Source organism: Rana temporaria, chromosome 2 (assembly GCF_905171775.1).
Source record: "Rana temporaria chromosome 2, aRanTem1.1, whole genome shotgun sequence".
Taxonomy (NCBI): Eukaryota; Metazoa; Chordata; class Amphibia; order Anura; family Ranidae; genus Rana; species Rana temporaria.
In genome coordinates, this window is record NC_053490.1 from 532166763 (window position 1) to 532186483 (window position 19721).

Here is a 19721-nt window from a genome sequence, read left to right on the forward strand (position 1 = left end):
GTGTAAATAATACATTATATATAGAAATAGGTTTTATTTTTTTGTAATTAAACAAATAACACATATTGATAAATGAATTAACATTCTGCTGCTCTTTATGTGAATGGACATCAAAAAAAAAAAGAAGAAAAATTAAGAAAAACAGTACATTCCCTTAAAAATAAAATAAGGAACTGTCACCCAACATGATTCTACCCATCACTTGTGACTTTCAGTTCCGGATTAATTTTAGACTTAAAGTCCCAAAATATCCCAAAGAGGATGCTGAGTCAGTGATATTTATTTAAATAGAAACAAAAACACCCATCAATGCAGGAACTCATGACACTAAATCTAAGGGCAAATCCTTTCTTTTTTAGCTTTGTGTGGAGTAGGGGTTAGAACCTCTTGTTTTTAGATTCGTAGAGCTGGGAAAAGTTTTGATATATTTAAATATTATATAAATCAATTATTTATTATTTAAATTATAATATTTATTACTTAATAAAAATAAGTGTGTGTGTGTGTATATATATATATATTTAAAAGTTTAGATATATTTAAATATTATAGAAATTAATTATATTTAAATTATAATATTAACACTGGTGGCACTGGGTAGCGTGGCTCTCTCTGGTGGCACTGGGTAGCATGTCTCTCTCTGGTGGCACTGGGTAGCGTGGCTCTCTCTGGTGGCACTGGGTAGCGTGGCTCTCTCTGGTGGCACTGGGTAGCATGGCTCTCTCTGGTGGCACTGGGTAGCATGGCTCTCTCTGGTGGCACTGGGTAGCGTGGCTCTCTCTGGTGGCACTGGGTAGCGTGGCTCTCTCTGGTGGCACTGGGTAGCATGGCTCTCTCTGGTGGCACTGGGTAGCATTGGCTCTCTCTGGTGGCACTGGGTAGCGTGGCTCTCTCTCTGGTAGTGCTGGGCAGTGTGTCTCTCTCTGGTGGCACTGGGCAGCGTGGCTCTCTCTCTGGTGGCTCTGGGCAGCATGTCTCTCTCTGGTGGCGCTGAGCAGCGTGGCTCACTCTCTAGTGGCTCTGGGCAGCATGTCTCTCTCTGGTGGCGCTGAGCAGCGTGGTTCTCTCTCTGGTGGCTCTGGGCAGCATGTCTCTCTCTGATGGCGCTGAGCAGCGTGGCTCACTCTCTAGTGGCTCTGGGCAAAGTCGCAGTCATGATAAAAATCGCAGATCCCCGCCATTACTAATGAAAAAAATAATAATAATAAAAATGCCATAAATCTATCCCCTATTTTGTAGACGCTATAACTTTTGCGCAAACCAATCAATATACGCTTATTGCGATTTTTTTTTTTACCAAAAATATGTAGAAGAATACGTATCGGCCTAAACTTGTTTTTTTATATATTTTTGGGGGATATTTATTATAGCAAAAAGTAAAAGATATTGGGCCAGATTCAGATACATTATCGTATCTATCGGCGGGCGTAGCGTATCGCAGATAAACTACGCCGCCGTAACTTAGGGCGCAAGTTCCGTATTCAGAAAGAACTTGCGCCCTAAATTACGGGGGCATAGTGTAAATGTGTCGGCATAAGCCCGCCTAATTCAAATTTGGCTGGTAGTGGGCGTGTTTTATGTTAACCTATCATGACCCCACGTAATTGACGCTGTTTTCGAACGGCGCATGCGCCGTCCGTGGACATATCCCAGTGCGCATGCTCCCAATTACGCCGCAAATAGTCAATGCTTTCGACGTGAACGTAACTTACGTACAGTCCCATTCACGGACGACTTACGCAAACAACGTAAAATACAACGCTGTTCGTACGTTTCCGACGTCCATACCTAACATGACTTACCCCCGGCTTTATGAGGGGTAACTTTACGCCGGAAAAAGCCTTACGTAAACAACGTAAAAAAATGCGCCGGGCGTATGTACGTTTGTGAATCGGCGTATCTACCTAATCTGCATATTCCTTGCGTAAATCTTCGGAAGCGCCACCTAGCGGCCAGTGTAAATATGCAACTAAGATACGATGGCGTAAGAGGCTTACGCCAGTCAGATCTCAGCAAAATTCCGGCGTATCTTGTTTTCTGAATACAGAAAAAAGATACGCCGGCGCATCCTAGAAGTTACAATAGATATGCCAGCGTAACTTCTTTCTGAATCCGGGCCACTGTGGTTTTTTTCAAAATAGTCGCTATTTTTTGTGTTTATAGCGCAAAAAATAAAAATGGCAGAGGTGATCAAATACCACCAAAAGAAAGCTCTATTTGTGGGGAAAAAAGGACCTAAATTTTGTTTGGGTACAACGTCGCACGACCGCGCAATTGTTAGTTAAAATGACGCAGTGCCAAATCGCAAAAAGGGCTCTGGCCAGGAAGGGGGTAAATTCTTCTGGGGATGAAGTAGTTAAAATGCAAAACGGTGCATTTTTAATTCAATAGACTTCAGAGAGAGAGACTACAAACCAGAATGTGGTGCATTTTTGATGCATTTTTGACATATTTATGATGCGTTTTCAATTTTTAAATCTGCCCAACAATAAATTGGCCAAAAGATGCATAAAAGACGCAAAAATGCATAAAAAAATTGTCAAAAGCAAAAAGCACTGCAGAAACGATTTTGAGGCAAACTGCGTAGATGCGAACCAGGCCGTGAGGTTGTTATGGGAACGATAGGAGTCTACATCCTTAGCAACCAGTGACATCCTCCTGCCCCATTCATTTACTGGCCAGGGGTCCCCAGAGATGTAAACAAAGTGATCAGGATAGATTTAAAAAATAAAATAAAAAATGGTCGTACAAACACAATTGTACACATCGTTACATTACATAATGTTATACGGTGTGCTCGTCCCGACGCGTTTCGACCTGCGTAGGTCTTCTTCAGGGGATTAATTCAAATTTCTTCATAATTAAAGGAGCATATCATCATGCATCACATTTAAATAAGCCAGAGTGGTATATTTATCGCTGAGGAATGGAGTAAATGATCGCATGACCAGAAAGATTAAAAGCCGTTGAGTGATCCGGAGTATCATTTATCCTACATTTTGTACCTTGTTGCTGCTAAAAAAAAAGACATCGGGGAAACTTTTCCATATTATATATTCCCCATAGGAGGATTTCCTCTCACATCTGTGACAACAGTAACATTTTAGACTTCCATTCGCTACCAGTCCCTACCAGTCCCAGGGACAATGGTCACCTCACCGGGGCAAGAGAGGGGGAACCTCCTCACAGATAACAATAAAAACCCTGGAAGGTAAAGGAGAAGCTGGTGGCGCTTGAATTATTTGGTTTTAGCAATCAACCCCAATTTGGAATTTAAGTCTGATACAGAAAAGGGTTTCAAGTCATTGCTGTGTAGTCCACACAGTTGCTATGGGGCCCGAGGGTGGGAAGGGGGCCCCATTAGCGAGGTTGTCTGATGTCTCCATTCCAGAAGAGCTGGAATTCATTTTTTTACTTCTGTTGCTGTTGGAAAGGTGCGAAATCTCTCTAATGAAGCCAGCAGGAAAATCCTGACCCTTCTCCACTTCTCCTTCCTCTACTCTTTTCATTCTCCACTCTTCTCCCTCTCTGCTCTTCTCCTTCTCCGCTCTTCTCCTTTTCTGCTCTTCTCCTTCTCCGCTCTTCTCCTTCTCCGCTCTTCTCCCTCTCCGCTCTTTTCCCTCTCCGCTCTTTTCCCTCTCCGCTCTTCTCCCTCTCCGCTCTTCTCTTTCTCCACTGTTCTTCTTCTCCACTCTTCTCTTACTCCACTCTTCTCCTTCTCCACCCTTCCCCTTCTCCACCCTTCCCTTTCTCCACCCATCTCCTTCTCCACTCTTCTGCTTCTCCACCATTTCCTTCTCCACCCTTCTCCTTCTCCACCCTTCTCCTTCCTCCACTCTTCTCCTTCCTCCACTTTTCTCCTTCTTCGCTTTTCTCCTTCTCCGCTTTTCTCCGTCTCCGCTCTACTCCGTCTCCGCTCTTCTCCCTCTCCGCTCTTCTCACCTCTCCGCTCTTCTCCTTCTCCGCTCTTCTCCCTCTCCGCTCTTTTCCCTCTCCGCTCTTTTCCCTCTCCGCTCTTTTCCCTCTCCGCTCTTTTCCCTCTCCGCTCTTCTCCCTCTCCATTCTTCTCCCTCTCCATTCTTCTCCTTCTCCACTCTTCTCCTTCTCCACTCTTCTCCTTCTCCACTCTTCTCCTTCTCCACCCTTCTCCTTCCTCCACTCTTCTCCTTCCTCCACTTTTCTCCTTCTTCGCTTTTCTCCTTCTCCGCTTTTCTCCGTCTCCGCTCTACTCCGTCTCCGCTCTTCTCCCTCTCCGCTCTTCTCACCTCTCCGCTCTTCTCCTTCTCCGCTCTTCTCCCTCTCCGCTCTTTTCCCTCTCCGCTCTTTTCCCTCTCCGCTCTTTTCCCTCTCCGCTCTTTTCCCTCTCCGCTCTTCTCCCTCTCCATTCTTCTCCCTCTCCATTCTTCTCCTTCTCCACTCTTCTCCTTCTCCACTCTTCTCCTTCTCCACTCTTCTCCTTCTCCACCCTTCTCCTCCACTATTCTCCTTCTCCACTCTTCACCCTTCCCCTTCTCAACCCTTCTTCTCCACTGTTCTCCTTCTCCACTCTTCTCCCTCTCCACTCTTCTCTTTCTCCACTGTTCTCCTTCTCCACTGTTCTCCTTCTCCACTGTTCTCCTTCTCCACTCTTCTCTTACTCCACCCTTCTCCTTCTCCACCCTTCCCCTTCTCCACCCTTCCCCTTCTCCACCCTTCCTTTTTTCCACCCTTCCTTTTCTCCACCCTTCTCCTTCTCCACCCTTCTCCTTCCCCACCTTTCTCCTTCTCCACCCTTCTCCTTCTCCACTCTTCTCCTTCTCCACCATTTCGTTCTCCACCCTTCTCCTTCTCGACCCTTCTCCTTCTCCACTCTTCTTCTCCACTCTTCTCCTTCTCCTTCTCGACCCTTCTCCTTCTCGACCCTTCTCCTTCTCCACTCTTCTCCTTCCCCAGTCTTCTCCTTCTCCACCCTTCTCCTTCTCGACCCTTCTCCTTCTCCACTCTTCTTCTCCACTCTTCTCCTTCTCGACCCTTCTCCTTCTCGACCCTTCTCCTTCTCCACTCTTCTCCTTCTCCACTCTTCTCCTTCTCCACTCTTCTCCACCCTTCTCCTTCTCCACCCTTCTCCTCCACTATTCTCCTTCTCCACTCTTCACTCTTCCCCCTTCTCCACCCTTCCCCACTCTTCTCCTTCTCCACCCTTCTCCTTCTCCAATCTTCTCCTTCCCCGCTCTTCTCCCTTTCCTGCTCTTCTCCCTTCTCTGCTCTTCTCCCTTCTCTGCTCTTCTCCCTTTTCCGCTCTTCTCCCTCTCCACCCTTCTCCTTCTCCACCCTTCTCCTTCTCTTCTCCGCTCTTCTCCTTCCCCGCTCTTCTCCCTTTTCTGCTCTTCTCCCTTCACCACTCTTCTCCCTTCTCCGCTCTTCTTTCTTCTCTGCTCTTCTCCCTCTCCACTCTTCTCCTTCTCCACCCTTCTCCTCCCTTCTCCTTCTCCACCCTTCTCCGCTCTTCTCCTTCTCCGCTCTTCTCCTTCTTGGCTCTTCTCCTTCTCTGCTCTTCTCCTTCCCCGCTCTTCTCCCTTTTCTTCTTTTCTCCCTTCTCCGCTCTTCTCCCTTCTCCGCTCTTCTTCCTTCTCCGCTCTTCTCCCTTCTCCGCTCTTCTTCCTTCTCCGCTCTTCTCCCTCTCCACTCTTCTCCTTCTCCACTCTTCTCCTTCTCCACTCTATTCTTTGGGATTTTATTGCTAAATTTTGAATCCCTTGGAAAATGTAAAAAAAAAAAAAATGTAATAATAATAAATTGCTCACCATACAGTGGAACCTCGGATTACGAGCATAATCCGTTCCAGGAGAATGCTTGTAATCCAAAGCACTCGCATATCAAAGCGAGTTTCCCCATAGAAGTCAATGGAAACAAAGATAAATTGTTCCGCATTGACTTCAATTGCATGCAATACCGCATGTGGCCAGAGGAGGTGGGGGGGGCTGCCGGAGAGCCTTGGGAATACTCGGGGACAGCTCGGCTGAACTCGGAAAGGCTCGGCAACACTCAGGAACGGAATATTTCCGAACGGCTCCGAACCGTTCCGAGTGTCACCGGCACCCCCCTGCAACTCTGGCCAAATGCGGTACTGCACACCCCATTTGCTTGAATTCTGCTGGTTTTGCGAGACAACACTCGCAAACCGAGTCAGGATTAAAAAAAAAAAAAAAAAGTTGTTCGTTTTTTTAAAACGCTCGTTAACCGCGTTACTCTTTAACCAAGGTTGCACTGTACTAAATATGAGCGTGAACAGGGTGGTGAAAGAGTTAATCCGAGCCATCTACTGTAGCTGGGTTATATGCGGTTCCATGGAAGATATTTGCGATTTCACTTCCCCTTGTGGGAATGTTTCACAAACTAGCCGAGTTGAGTCGCCCTAGATGTCATTCTACGATAACATCAGCGGTGAAAAAAATTTAGCAGAAGAAAAAAAAAAAAAAAAACACCTGCCCACTTCCTCCCTGAGATTGCTTTAGAATTAGAGCTGCCGCGTGAAGTTCTTAGATGCCAACCGAGCCGTACAACGATGAGGTAGCGATGGTGCTCGGCGCTCGGCCTCCACTGAGGATCAGCATCGTCCTGCATCTACTTCTCCTGGCAGGTAAGGCCAACCTAGGGGGACAAATGGGGGCCGAGATCTGGATGGGCCACGCTCTTTTTTTTGTGTAAGATTTTTATTCTTATTATGCAATGCTGTATCAGTGTCACCGGCCCACAAAAAAGTGTTCATTTAGGCCCTTCCCACACTTGTCCTACGACTTGGGACTGCAAAGTCGCATGACGAGTTGTACCCAATGCATAGGTGTGCGCAGCCTATTGCATTAGGGTGTGCACCAGTGGCGGCCCGTCCATAGGGGGCGCATGGGCGCCGCCCCCCTCCCCCCAAAGCCAGTAAAAAAAAAAAAAAAAATGAAAAAATAATATTTTTTTTTTTGGGCCCTTTAAGGAAAAAAAAGGTCCTTTAAGACAGTGCATGTTCAGGGTGGGCGCCGGTCACAGACTAAGTTCACTGCTATAGCATGATTGAAGCGTCATGCCAATGCAGCAGGCAAGACGCTTCATTTGCAGTTTTTTTTTAAGCTCTGTGGCTATGTGCTGTGCGCCACGAGCCAATCACTCTCCAGTGTCTCCACTCTCCTCTCTAATTGGGTCCTGCTGCTTCCTCACTGCAGAAGGAAATGGGCGGTGCTTTCCCCAGGGCAGTGTTACTTCGGTTTTGGCTCCAGGAGGACTCTAAGGTAAGTAACTTTATTAAAAACACTTTATTTGTCTCATTGTCTGTCCTGTCCAGTGTCCCTGTCCACCCATCATGTCCAGGCAGCAGCTTGTGCTGTATGCTCAGCCTGTACTGTGATCGGACTGAGTGTGGACAGGAGGGAGGGGGGAGGGTGCCGTGCTTCACATCTCCTGTATGTGTGTGAGGGCGCCATAGAGTACTGCGTCCTGCAGCTGTGCATCTCTTATCTCTGTCTGTCTATCTATCTGACTGTCCCCCCCCTCTCTCTATCTATCTACCTATCTATCAGCTACCTCTGTCTAATTATCTATTTATCTATCTATCTATCTATCTATCTATCTATCTATCTATCTATCTATAGCTATCTGCCTAATTATCTGTTTATCTATCTAATTATCTATATATATCTACCTGTCTGTCTATCTATCTCTCTATCTAATTATCTATCTATATCTATCTGTCTGTTTATCTATCTATCTAATTATCTATCTATCTCTCTATCTATTTACAGCTCTATCTCTCTATCTATAGCTTTATCTATCTATCTATCTATCTATCTATCTATCTATCTATCTATCTATCTATCTATCTATCTATCTATCTATCTATCTATCTATCTATCTATATATCTTTCTATCTATCTATCTATCTATCTATCTATCTATCTATCTATCTATCTATCTATCTATCTATCTATTAGCTACCTCTGTCTGATTATCCATCTATCTATCCATCTATCTATCTATCTATCTATAGCTATCTAATTATCTATCCATCTATCTATCTATCTATAGCTATCTAATTATCTATCTATATCTACCTGTCTGTCTAATTATCTATCTATCTATCTCTCTATCTATAGCTCTATCTATCTATCTATCTATCTATCTATCTATCTATCTATCTATCTATCTATCTATCTATCTATCTATCTATCTATAGCTATCTGCCTAATTATCTGTTTATCTATCTAATTATCTATATATATCTACCTGTCTGTCTAATTATCTCTCTATCTCTCTATCTAATTATCTATCTATCTATATATATCTGTCTGTCTATCTATCTGTCTGTTTATCTATCTATCTAATTATCTATCTATCTATCTATCTATCTATCTATCTATCTATCTATCTATCTATCTATCTATCTATCTATCTATCTATCTATCTATCTATCTCTCTATCTATTTACAGCTCTATCTCTCTATCTATAGCTCTATCTGTCTGTCTGTCTGTTTGTCTGTCTGTCTGTCTATCTATCTCTCTATCTATAGCTATCTGCCTAATTATCTATTTATCTATCTAATTATCTATATATATATATATACCTGTCTGTCTAATTATCTATCTATCTAATTATCTATCTATATCTATCTGTCTGTCTATCTATCTGTCTGTTTATCTATCTATCTATCTCTCTATCTATTTACAGCTCTATCTCTCTATCTATAGCTTTATCTATCTATCTATCTATCTGTCTATCTATCTATCTATCTATCTATCTATCTATCTATCTATCTATCTATCTATCTATCTATCTATCTATCTATCTATCTATCTATCTATCTATCTATCTAATTATCTATCTATCTATCTATCTATCTATCTATCTATCTATCTATCTATCTATCTATCTATCTATCTATCTATCGGAATATCTGTCTCTCTGTCTATCTGCAGGTCCCATTGTCTGCGAGTGGCGCGGACGGGGGGGGGGGGGATTGACTGGGGTTTTGTTTGCGCCCCCCCAAAAAAATGGAGCACCAGCCGCCACTGGTGTGCACCCCAAAGATCAAACATATTTGCATGTGTATATACCGTATACTGATGGTGTCAGCAGAGCCGTGGACAGTGGCCCAGATTCAAGTAGAATTGCGCTTTATTTGCGCAGGCACAGGGCAACGATTTTGCCCTGCGCCCACGCAAATATTTTGCGCTGCCCTCGATTCACGGAGCAGTAGCTCCGTAAATTGCGAGGGCGCGCCGGCAAAATTGCCCGGCGTAAGCGCGCGCAATGTAAATGATCCCGCCGGGAGCGGGAATCTTTTAAATTAGGCGCGTTCCCGCGCCGATCGTAAAGCGCATGCACCGTCGGGAAACTTTCCCGACGTGCATTGCGGCAAATGACGCGGGAAGGACGTCATTTGCTTCAAAGTGAACGTGAATGGCGTCCAGCGCCATTCGCGATCCACTTACGCAAACGACGTAAAATTTGAACGTCGCGACACGGGAACGTGGCTATCCTATAGCATTGGCTGCGCCTGCTATTAGGATGTGTAACGTTACGCGAAACCCGACGTACGCAAACTACGTAATTTGCGTACGCTGGGCTCGCGCAACGTTGTGAATCGGCGTAAGTATGCAATTTGCATACTATACACAGATCACAATGGGAGCGCCCCCTAGCGGTCATTGCTAGAATGCAGCCTAAAATCTGCGTGGCATAGGAGCCTTATGCCACGCAGATTTTAGGCTGCAGTCGGCGTGGCGATGTTCCTGAATCAGGAGCATTCGCTACGCCGGAGCAAGTAAGCAATTGCGCCGTGTAACCTATGGTTACACGGGCGCAATTGCTTCTTGAATCTGGCCCATTGTCAGTAGGGCAGTGTCAGTAGTTTTTATTTTTTTATTTTAGAAAACCCCATTAGGGAGCTTTGGTTAAATATCAGGGGTCTATTTCTGTGCGTTACTGCACGTTTAACGCAGTATGTTTCTGTGCGTTAGTGCATGTTTAACGTAGTATATTCCAGTGCGTTACTGCACGTTTAATGCAGCATATTTCTGTGTGTTACGTGCCATTTAATGCTGTGTTTTTCTGTGCGTTAGTGCACGTTTGACACAGTATAGTTCGGTGCAATCTGCACAAACACTGGGTGATTAGGGTGTGCCTAGGCACACCTGGCACACCCTGTGCGCACGCCTATGACCCAATGGTTTCCAATGGGTACCGTTCATAGCTGTTGCGACTTCACAGTAGTCCCCGCACTACTTTGATCCATAGACCTCAAGATTGCACAGGCATTGCTTTAAGTCGTGGCAAAGTCGCGGGAAAAATCGTGCAACTTTTCAGGTCGTACAAGTGTGAAAGGGGCCCTTAAATCGAAGAAAAGACTGGACGGCCGCACTCTGTTGACACCTTTTATTGAAGACGGTTTACAAATTCTTCTGGTACAAAGACATCAGAGGCACGGGATCAATGGAAAGCTGATATGTTCCACACCACTATGGGGTGCTTAGTCCAAAGGGGCGTTAGTGTCCGATTTTTCCGTCGCAAAATATCGCGGTTTACGCTATATGTCGCTGATCGCTGCCATTACTAGTAAAAATCCAGGGGTTGTAAATGTATGCCTCCCCCCTTTTTTGGGGGGGGGGGGGGTTGGGGATTGGGCCTGTTCCCCATTCTTCTCCTTTTCTCTCTTCTTTTGTTTTTTAGATGGTCCAGGAGAATTTAAGTGTATGTTAGAGGATAGATCCATTTGTGTACTAATGTGGATTTTTTATTATTATTATACACGATTTATATAGCACCAACAGTTTACGCAGCGCTTTACAATGTATAGGTGGGGGCAACACAATTACAGTACAGTTCAATACAAAAGGTGCAAGAGGGCCTTTTATTTATTTATTTATTTATTATTATTTATTTATTTATTTATTTATTTATTTATTATTATTTATTTATTTATTTATTTAATTATTTATTATGTATTTATTTATTTATTATTATTAATTTATTATTATTAATTTATTATTATTTATTTATTTAATTATTTATTATTATTTATTTATTTATTTAATTATTTATTATTTATTTATTATTATTTATTTATTATTATTTTTTCTTATGTCATTATGTGTATTTTGAGATTGTTTTGTGTCTTTTTGAATGACTTGCAAACTGTTTTTTTTTTTTTGCAAAGTATGTAAGATTTTATATTTGTATAAACTCAATAAAAAAATTATTAAAACATTACTGGTAAAAAAAATCCATAAATCCATCCCACTTTTTGTAGATACTACAACTTTTGCGTAAACCAATCAATATACGCTTTTTGCGATTTTTTTTAAAATTTTTTATATATTTTATTTTATTTTATTTTTTTTAAGAAAAACATGTAGCATTATTTTTATTTTTTATATATTTTTTTTATTTTATTTTTTATGAAAAACATGTAGCATACAGTAATACATATTGGCCTAAATTGATGAAGAAATTCGATTTTTTCTAAATATTTTTATTTATTTATGATGTTTTTTTACTTGGTTATTTTTGATGTTTAATATATTTTTAGCAGGAAGTAAAAAAAAAAAAAAATATATAGATTTTTTTATAGCGCAAAGAATAAAAACCGCAGAGGTGATCAAATACCACCAAAATAACGTTCTATTTGTGGGAAAAAAGAGACATATTTTTTTTTTAGAAAAACATGGAGCAGAACACATATTGGCCTAAATCGATGAAGAAATTAGATTTTTTTAAAAAAAAATTTATTTATTATGTTTTATAGCTTTTTAGCAGAAATTTAAAAATATTGTTATATTTTTTTTTGTTTCTAGCGCAAAGAATAAAAAAGAGAACTGATCAAATACCACCAAAAGAAAGCTATATTTGTGGCAAATAAGAGAATTTATTTTTTATTTTTTTTCTTACGAAAAACATGTAGCACAATACATATTGGCCTAACTTTATGAAGAAATTCAATTTTTTAAAAAATTTTTTATTTATTATGTTTTATAGCTTATTAGCATAAAGTAAAAAAAAAAATATATATATATGCGCTGCAATGCGGTACTTTAACTGACAATTGCGCGGTCGTGCGACGTGGTACCCAAATAAAAATAAATATTTTTCCCCCCACAAATAGAGCTTTCTTTTGGTGGTATTTGATCACCTCTGCGGTTTTTATTTTTTGCGCTATAAACAAAAATAGAGCGACAATTTTGAAAAAAATTCTATATTTTTTACTTTTTTTTCTATAATAAATATCCCCCAAAAATATATAAAACATTTTTTTTCCTCAGTTTAGGCCGATACGTATTCTTCTACCTATTTTTGGTAAAAAACATTGCAATAAGCGTTTGGTTTGCGCAAAACGTATAGCGTTTACAAAAAAGGGGATAGTTTTATTGCATTTTTATTAATTTTTTTTTTTACTACTAATGGCGGCGATCACCGATTTTTTTTTTTCGTGACTGCGACATTATGGCGGACACTTTCGGACAATTTTGACTCATTTTTGGGACCATTGTCATTTTCACAGCAAAAAATGCATTTAAATTGCATTGTTTATTGTGAAAATGACAGTTGCAGTTTGGGAGTTAACCACAGGGGGCGCTGTAGGAGTTAGGGTTCACCTAGTGTGTGTTTACAAATGTAGGGGGGTGTGGCTGTAGGTCTGACGTCATCGATCGAGTCTCCCTATAAAAGGGATCACTCGATCGATACGCCGCCACAGTGAAGCACGGGGAAGCCGTGTTTACATACGGCTCTCCCCGTTCTTCAGCTCCGGGTAGCGATTGCGACGGAGCGGCTATAAACGAATAGCCGCGCCGTCGTCCCGGATCGCTCCCCGAGGGAACCCGACCGCCGCATGTAGCGGGGGGGTCCTGATCGGACCCCCGACCCACGTCTAGGCAGGCACGTACAGGTACGTTGATGTGCCTGTCCGTGCCATTCTGCCGACGTATATCTACATGAGGCGGTCGGGAAGTGGTTAAAGCTTCCAGTCTAACTCAATCAGCATTATAGAGTGATTTCCAGCCTTGTCCTCATCGTGTCGATGAGGACAAGGCTGGAAATCACTCTATAATGCTGATAGGCGATCAGCGAGTGTCTGTCAGCTGGTCCTTTTGTGGCCGGGGCTGAAATTAATGTTTTTTTTGGGGGGGGGGGGGGATTAAGTTCATTTTCATGGCAAAGAGAGACTTCACAATTAGTTGCAATTCATCTGATCGCTCTTCATAACACATTCCGGAGTGTATGCAAATTACCGCCATAAAAACTGGAGCAGAAGACTTTGTGAAAATTAATATTTGTGTCATTCTCAAAACTTTTGGACCCCGGCCGGCTGTACTGTACATAAGACGGAACCCACATGCCCACATCCTACCCATCACAGCTCACACTGACCTCCTTCTCACGCCTAGAACCCAACACTTTCAGACTGGCACACTTTAAACAGACTGAAGTAGACTTCATTTCCAACCACACACACACAGAGTTGTGTCATCTGATAGCGGCTTTAACCCCTTCCCGACCAGCCGCCGGGAGGTTGGCTCGCATGGGCTGTACGTCGGTTTCGCCTTTTGACCGCTAGGGTGCCCGCGTGCACGCCACAACGCCGAAGCGCGTGCACGGCAGTCTCATTGACTGCAGGGCACCCCCCCCAATTGCTCCACACAGAATGAAGATCTGTCAATGTAAACATTAATTATGAACAACGATTGCTCTCCTCACCCAGGCAGTCCCCCCCCCCCCACAGTTAGAACCACTCCCTGCTTCAAGTGACAAAACGCTCAGATGTAAACAGGTGCCATTGAAATTAGTGGGCTAGATTCAGGTACCGCTGTGCACTTCTTACGGAGGCGCAGCGTACCGTTTTTGCCCTGCGCCCCCGCAAATTATCTGCGCTACGCTTCATTCACGAAGCAGTAGCCACGTAATTTGCGTGGGCGCTCCTCAAAAATGCCCGGCGTAAGGGCGCGTAATTTAAATGATACCGTAGGGGGCGTGGATCATTTAAATTAGGCGCGTTCCCGCGCCGAACGTAGTGCGCATGCTCCGTCGGAAAACTTTCCCGACGTGCATTGCGGCAAATATATAGAGAAGGAAAGGGGTTCATATAATCCTGAGATTGGGGAGTGGCCACATCCCTGGTAGTTTGAACAAAAAGAAAACGATTACCCCCAGATGGGACTTTTAAGGCCAGACTCCAATAAGTATGTAAAATTTATTTTATTAGGTGTTATCACCAAAATTGGATAAACATTGATTTACAGAATAATTCTGGATGTTAAATTACAGAAATCTTCTGGAACAGTCAGCAAATATATAATAAGAATAAAAAACACACATATAAGAAATAGTGATAGAGTGACACCTGGGGCACACGTCCCATGTGTGGACCCAGGAAAAATAAGAAACAAAAAATAGTCATAAAATAAAACCTCGTGACAACACAATACAGATAGATTAAAAAACACTCTGTAGAGAGCAGTGGAGAGATGCCCGACGCGTTTCTGGTCTATTGGTAGAACAACAGACCTTCATCAGGGGCCACAGGAGTGTATGGTTACAAACTTTTTTTCTCTCTAAAGACAAAACACACATCATTATATTATGTCATATCATCAGGTGTATATAGATCCATTATTTTACAATTATTGTTAGAGATGCCTCTAATGTGATGTATATGATCAACATACTGTTTGTGGTGAGCACAGGTTTGGAAATTGACCCTCAAGGTTTCGGTCTAAGATATCTCCAGAACCGACTTATGGGGTCCCATGAGTAAGGAAAGAAAGGGGAGGGATGGCTCCGACTGACCCCAAACACACGGTGTCCTATTAGAGTTTATGGATACAAGAAACAGACAGAAGAGAGAAAGAAAAAGAAAAAGAATAAAAGGAAAAGAAAAAGAAAAAGAAAAAAGAAGAAAAAGGAAAAAGAAAAAAGAAGAAAAAGAAAGGGGAAAAGAAGAAAAAGAAAGAAGAAAGAAGGCAAGAGGGGGAAAAAAAGGAAAGAAAAAACGAGAAAGAAGAAGGAAAAAGAGAAAGAAAAAGAAAAGCATGATAACTGATTTAGTGCATAGGTGCCTGGTCCTACATCAGGGATACCACACATCTGTTACAGAATCTTGAGAATCTGGTGGTCCCTGACAAAGTGCTCCTGGTAACCGTAGACGTAGAAGCTCTTTATAGCTCTATACCCCATCAGAAGGGGCTACAGGTGATAGAACACTTTATTAGTCAATCCCATCGTGACGACAAACCACTACATAAGTTCATTGTTCAAGCTCTGGACTTTATCCTTCATCACAATGCCTTCACCTTTGATGGCTCCCACTTCCTCCAGATACAGGGGGTAGCGATGGGGACTTGCTGTGCCCCATCGTACGCCAACCTGTATCTGGGGGAGTGGGAGAACCTCTTCTTAACCCCTGATGAAGCTAGACCGCATGTAGCAAATATTTTAATTTGGCATAGATATATCGACGATATCTTTATGGTCTGGGATGGAACACAGGATGATCTCGAGCTCTGTATGAAAGACATGGGCGCGAATGATTTTAATCTAAAATTCACAAAAGTGTGTAGTGAAACCACAATCACCTTTTTAGATGTCACCATCTCAAAAACAGAGGATGGACGCCTATCGAGCAATCTTTTCCGTAAAGAAACTGCGGGAAACACCATACTACAAGCAGACAGCTTCCACCCAATACCATTAATTCGATCGATACCATATTCACAATACCTCCGCTTAAGGAGAAATTGCTCGGAAGAAACAGCTTTCCTAGGGGAGGCGAAAAAACTAAAAGAGAGGCTTCTGCAACGAGGTTATTCTATAACATGCCTCAAGAAGGCATTTAAAAGAGCCAAAAACCAATCCAGAGCGAACATTCTCTTTCGCAAAAAAGAGGTATCAAATGATCAAAAGAACTTAAGGACACCAATAAGGATAATTACAACATATAATAAACAGCATAAATCAATTAAGAAAATAATTGAAAAAAATTGGCATGTCCTTCAAATTGACCCTATTATGGGCCAATTCGTCTCTGATCGTCCACTCATCACGTATAGGAGAACTAGGTCTGTAAAAGACATACTGGTCACCAGTGAATATACAGGGGCCTTTAGGGGAGATCCTTGCAAGCGTTGGGGTACTTTCACCTGCGGCGGATGCCCGCAATGCCAATACTTAAATATCAGCAAGACTATACATCTCCCAAACGGCCAACCATACAAAGCAAAACATTTTGCAAATTGTAGTACCGCTGGAATTGTATACCTTATGACCTGTTCATGCGGGTGCTTCTATGTGGGAAAAACGAAACTAGAATGGAAAAAAAGAATAAGCAGGCATGTGCATAGTATGAAAATTGCCAATCCTGACCTCCCTCTCGGAAGACATACAAGAGATGTGCACCAGGGGGTCTTCCCTAAAATCACCTTTTTGGCACTTGATAGAATTCACCCGAACCCAAGAGGTGGGGATTGGGACAAACTATTACTGCAGCGAGAAACCCGCTGGATAGTAGCCTTGAATGCCACCTTTCCTCCGGGGTTGAACAACAACATCAGCTACAGACCTTTCCTTGAGGGATACAAATCGGGTGTATGGGAGGGGGAGGGCTAACCAATATACTAACATCTCTACCTGCACCCGAATTCACCGGGTGTAGGAGGAGAGGGGAAAAAAACGTCAATTGCCCCGTCTCCCTCCCCTGCTCCCACTACCCTATCTTATTTCACTCTAGCACGAACCATTTATCATGATGTACTAAATGTCTGACTTTTGTTGAATCTAATCAATGTTGTGCTCTTTGACTATATAGATATAAATGTGGATAAGGATATTTTCATATATACTGATCCATCAGGATACTTTCTGCACTGATCCATTATTATAACTACTACTTAATTGATCTACCTCGATAAACCCGAAAAATGCAATCTTTTTTACTTGCATAATTTTCTTTTTTAAAACAAACTTTATGATCAACAGACCCTTTTTTTGCTAATTTTTAATTGTGGCTAAGATTTGGGTGTTGTGGCTCCTCCTGTTTACCCTGCACCCCGATTTCCTCTGCTTCTTTTTCTGTCTATCCACCACCCTTTTTTCTTTTCTTTCTTGTTTATCTTTCTCTCTTTCCATACATTTTCTATCTATTTTTATTTTTATTATCACTTCTATATACTTCTTCTTTCCTTTTTCTTTTTCTTCTTCTTCTTCTTTTATATTTTATTTTTTTCTATTTCAATTTTATTTTTATTTTATTATTTTTATTTCATTTTTCATCTATTACATTCGAATTTTCATCTTACCCCTACCTGCCTACATCTAACTCCCCACCCCCGTTGTAAAAGGGGTGCCATGAGCTCTCTCTGCCACTTGGCATTTTGTGCACCACGATTAGGGTGGACACTCTGTCCATGCGAGGACCTATGCAATGGCACTTGCACGATATTCCCCGCCGTGCCTAATTCGTTATGACACGCTGGGCGTGACGCCTCCAACAGGGGGATGTGGCCACACTCGTCAGAGGGCTTCCCTGCTTCTTGCGATGTGACGCGGCTACGCCGGGTCACGGGGCTTTGATTTCAGCGTCATCACCATGGTGACGCGTCCGGGCTCGCCAGAGGGTTTCCCCGTTGTTCATGGTGTGACGCGAGGCGCAGGGTCATGTGGCCCGTGACGCCAGCGTCATCACCATAACAACAAGAGAATGCCGATACGAAGGCACTGCTCCCCATCTAGGGGCGTATTGCCGCGCCCACTAGCTTTGCCCCGCCCCCCTAGCATAACGAATGCACACAGCTGATGGCCATCCTATCTGATCCAAGCCCCTGGGAGGTGCCGAGTTACACGACCCTCCCAGGTCCATGTCCACCCTATAAATAGAGCTACTCTATCACCAGTTCCCTCAGCACCCTGTGAGCTGAAGGGAGTAACGCTGGCATTTCAATACCTCAAGCACGGTGAGTGTCATTTTCACCTCACACCTATACGATACTTTTTGCAATTAGCCTGATTTTACTCTAGCATGTTTTTTTCATCTACTATGCATACTTCATCTTCAACCCATACATGTCTGCTCTCCAGGCACTTGGCACCAGGTTCCTCTTCATATACCCAGTTCGGGATTCCCCCGAGCAACGATAAGAGGATTGTCCGCATTGGACTCAGTGAACCCCCTGACCTGCTGCACTTTTTGCCTTAATAAACCCCATACTTGGGTAATTATTATTTTTCTATTATGAATATGAGCAGTATGACCAGGCACCTATGCACTAAATCAGTTATCATGCTTTTCTTTTTCTTTCTCTTTTTCCTTCTTCTTTCTCGTTTTTTCTTTCCTTTTTTTCCCCCTCTTGCCTTCTTTCTTCTTTCTTTTTCTTCTTTTCCCCTTTCTTTTTCTTCTTTTTTCTTTTTCCTTTTTCTTCTTTTTTCTTTTTCTTTTTCTTTTCCTTTTATTCTTTTTCTTTTTCTTTCTCTCTTCTGTCTGTTTCTTGTATCCATAAACTCTAATAGGACACCGTGTGTTTGGGGTCAGTCGGAGCCATCCCTCCCCTTTCTTTCCTTACTCATGGGACCCCATAAGTCGGTTCTGGAGATATCTTAGACCGAAACCTTGAGGGTCAATTTCCAAACCTGTGCTCACCACAAACAGTATGTTGATCATATACATCACATTAGAGGCATCTCTAACAATAATTGTAAAATAATGGATCTATATACACCTGATGATATGACATAATATAATGATGTGTGTTTTGTCTTTAGAGAGAAAAAAAGTTTGTAACCATACACTCCTGTGGCCCCTGATGAAGGTCTGTTGTTCTACCAATAGACCAGAAACGCGTCGGGCATCTCTCCACTGCTCTCTACAGAGTGTTTTTTAATCTATCTGTATTGTGTTGTCACGAGGTTTTATTTTATGACTATTTTTTGTTTCTTATTTTTCCTGGGTCCACACATGGGACGTGTGCCCCAGGTGTCACTCTATCACTATTTCTTATATGTGTGTTTTTTATTCTTATTATATATTTGCTGACTGTTCCAGAAGATTTCTGTAATTTAACATCCAGAATTATTCTGTAAATCAATGTTTATCCAATTTTGGTGATAACACCTAATAAAATAAATTTTACATACTTATTGGAGTCTGGCCTTAAAAGTCCCGTCTGGGGGTAATCGTTTTCTTTTTGCATTGCGGCAAATGACGTCGCAAGGACGTCATTTGCTTCAAAGTGAACGGAAATGGCGTCCAGCGCCATTCACGATTCACTTACGCAAACGACGTAAAATTTAAACTTCGCGACGCGGGAACGACGGGTATACGTAGCATTGGCTGCCCCTGCTAATAGCAGGAGCAGCCTTACGCGAAACCCGACGAACGCAAACGACGTAAACTGCGTACGCAGGGCTCGCGTAGGGTTGTGAATCGGCGTTAGTATGCAATTTGCATACTATACGCTGACCACAACGGGAACGCCACCTAGCGGCCTGCGTAAGAATGCAGCCTACGATATGACTGGCGTAAGAGCCTTATGCCAGTCATATCTTAGGCTGCAGTCGGCGTATCGAGGTTCCTGAATCAGGAGCATTCGAAACGCCGGCGCAAGTAAGCAATTGCGCTGCGTAACTATGGTTACGCAGACGCAATTGCTCTCTGAATCTGGGCCACTGATGTTTTGCTTGTTGGGGCGTTTTACGAGGTGAAAACGCTGAGGTGTAA

General features: G+C 42.6%; 1 protein-coding gene across 1 annotated transcript in view; it reads left to right on the forward strand.

The window, feature by feature from the left end:
- Positions 1 to 6334: 6334 nt before the first annotated feature.
- Positions 6335 to 19721, forward strand: part of LOC120928054 — a 56679-nt gene continuing 43292 nt past the window's right edge. Inside the window, exon 1 of the mRNA XM_040339132.1 lies at positions 6335 to 6619. Within this exon, the coding sequence (XP_040195066.1) occupies positions 6523 to 6619 (97 nt within the window). The 5' untranslated portion in view covers positions 6335 to 6522. The remainder of the gene's footprint in view (positions 6620 to 19721) is intronic.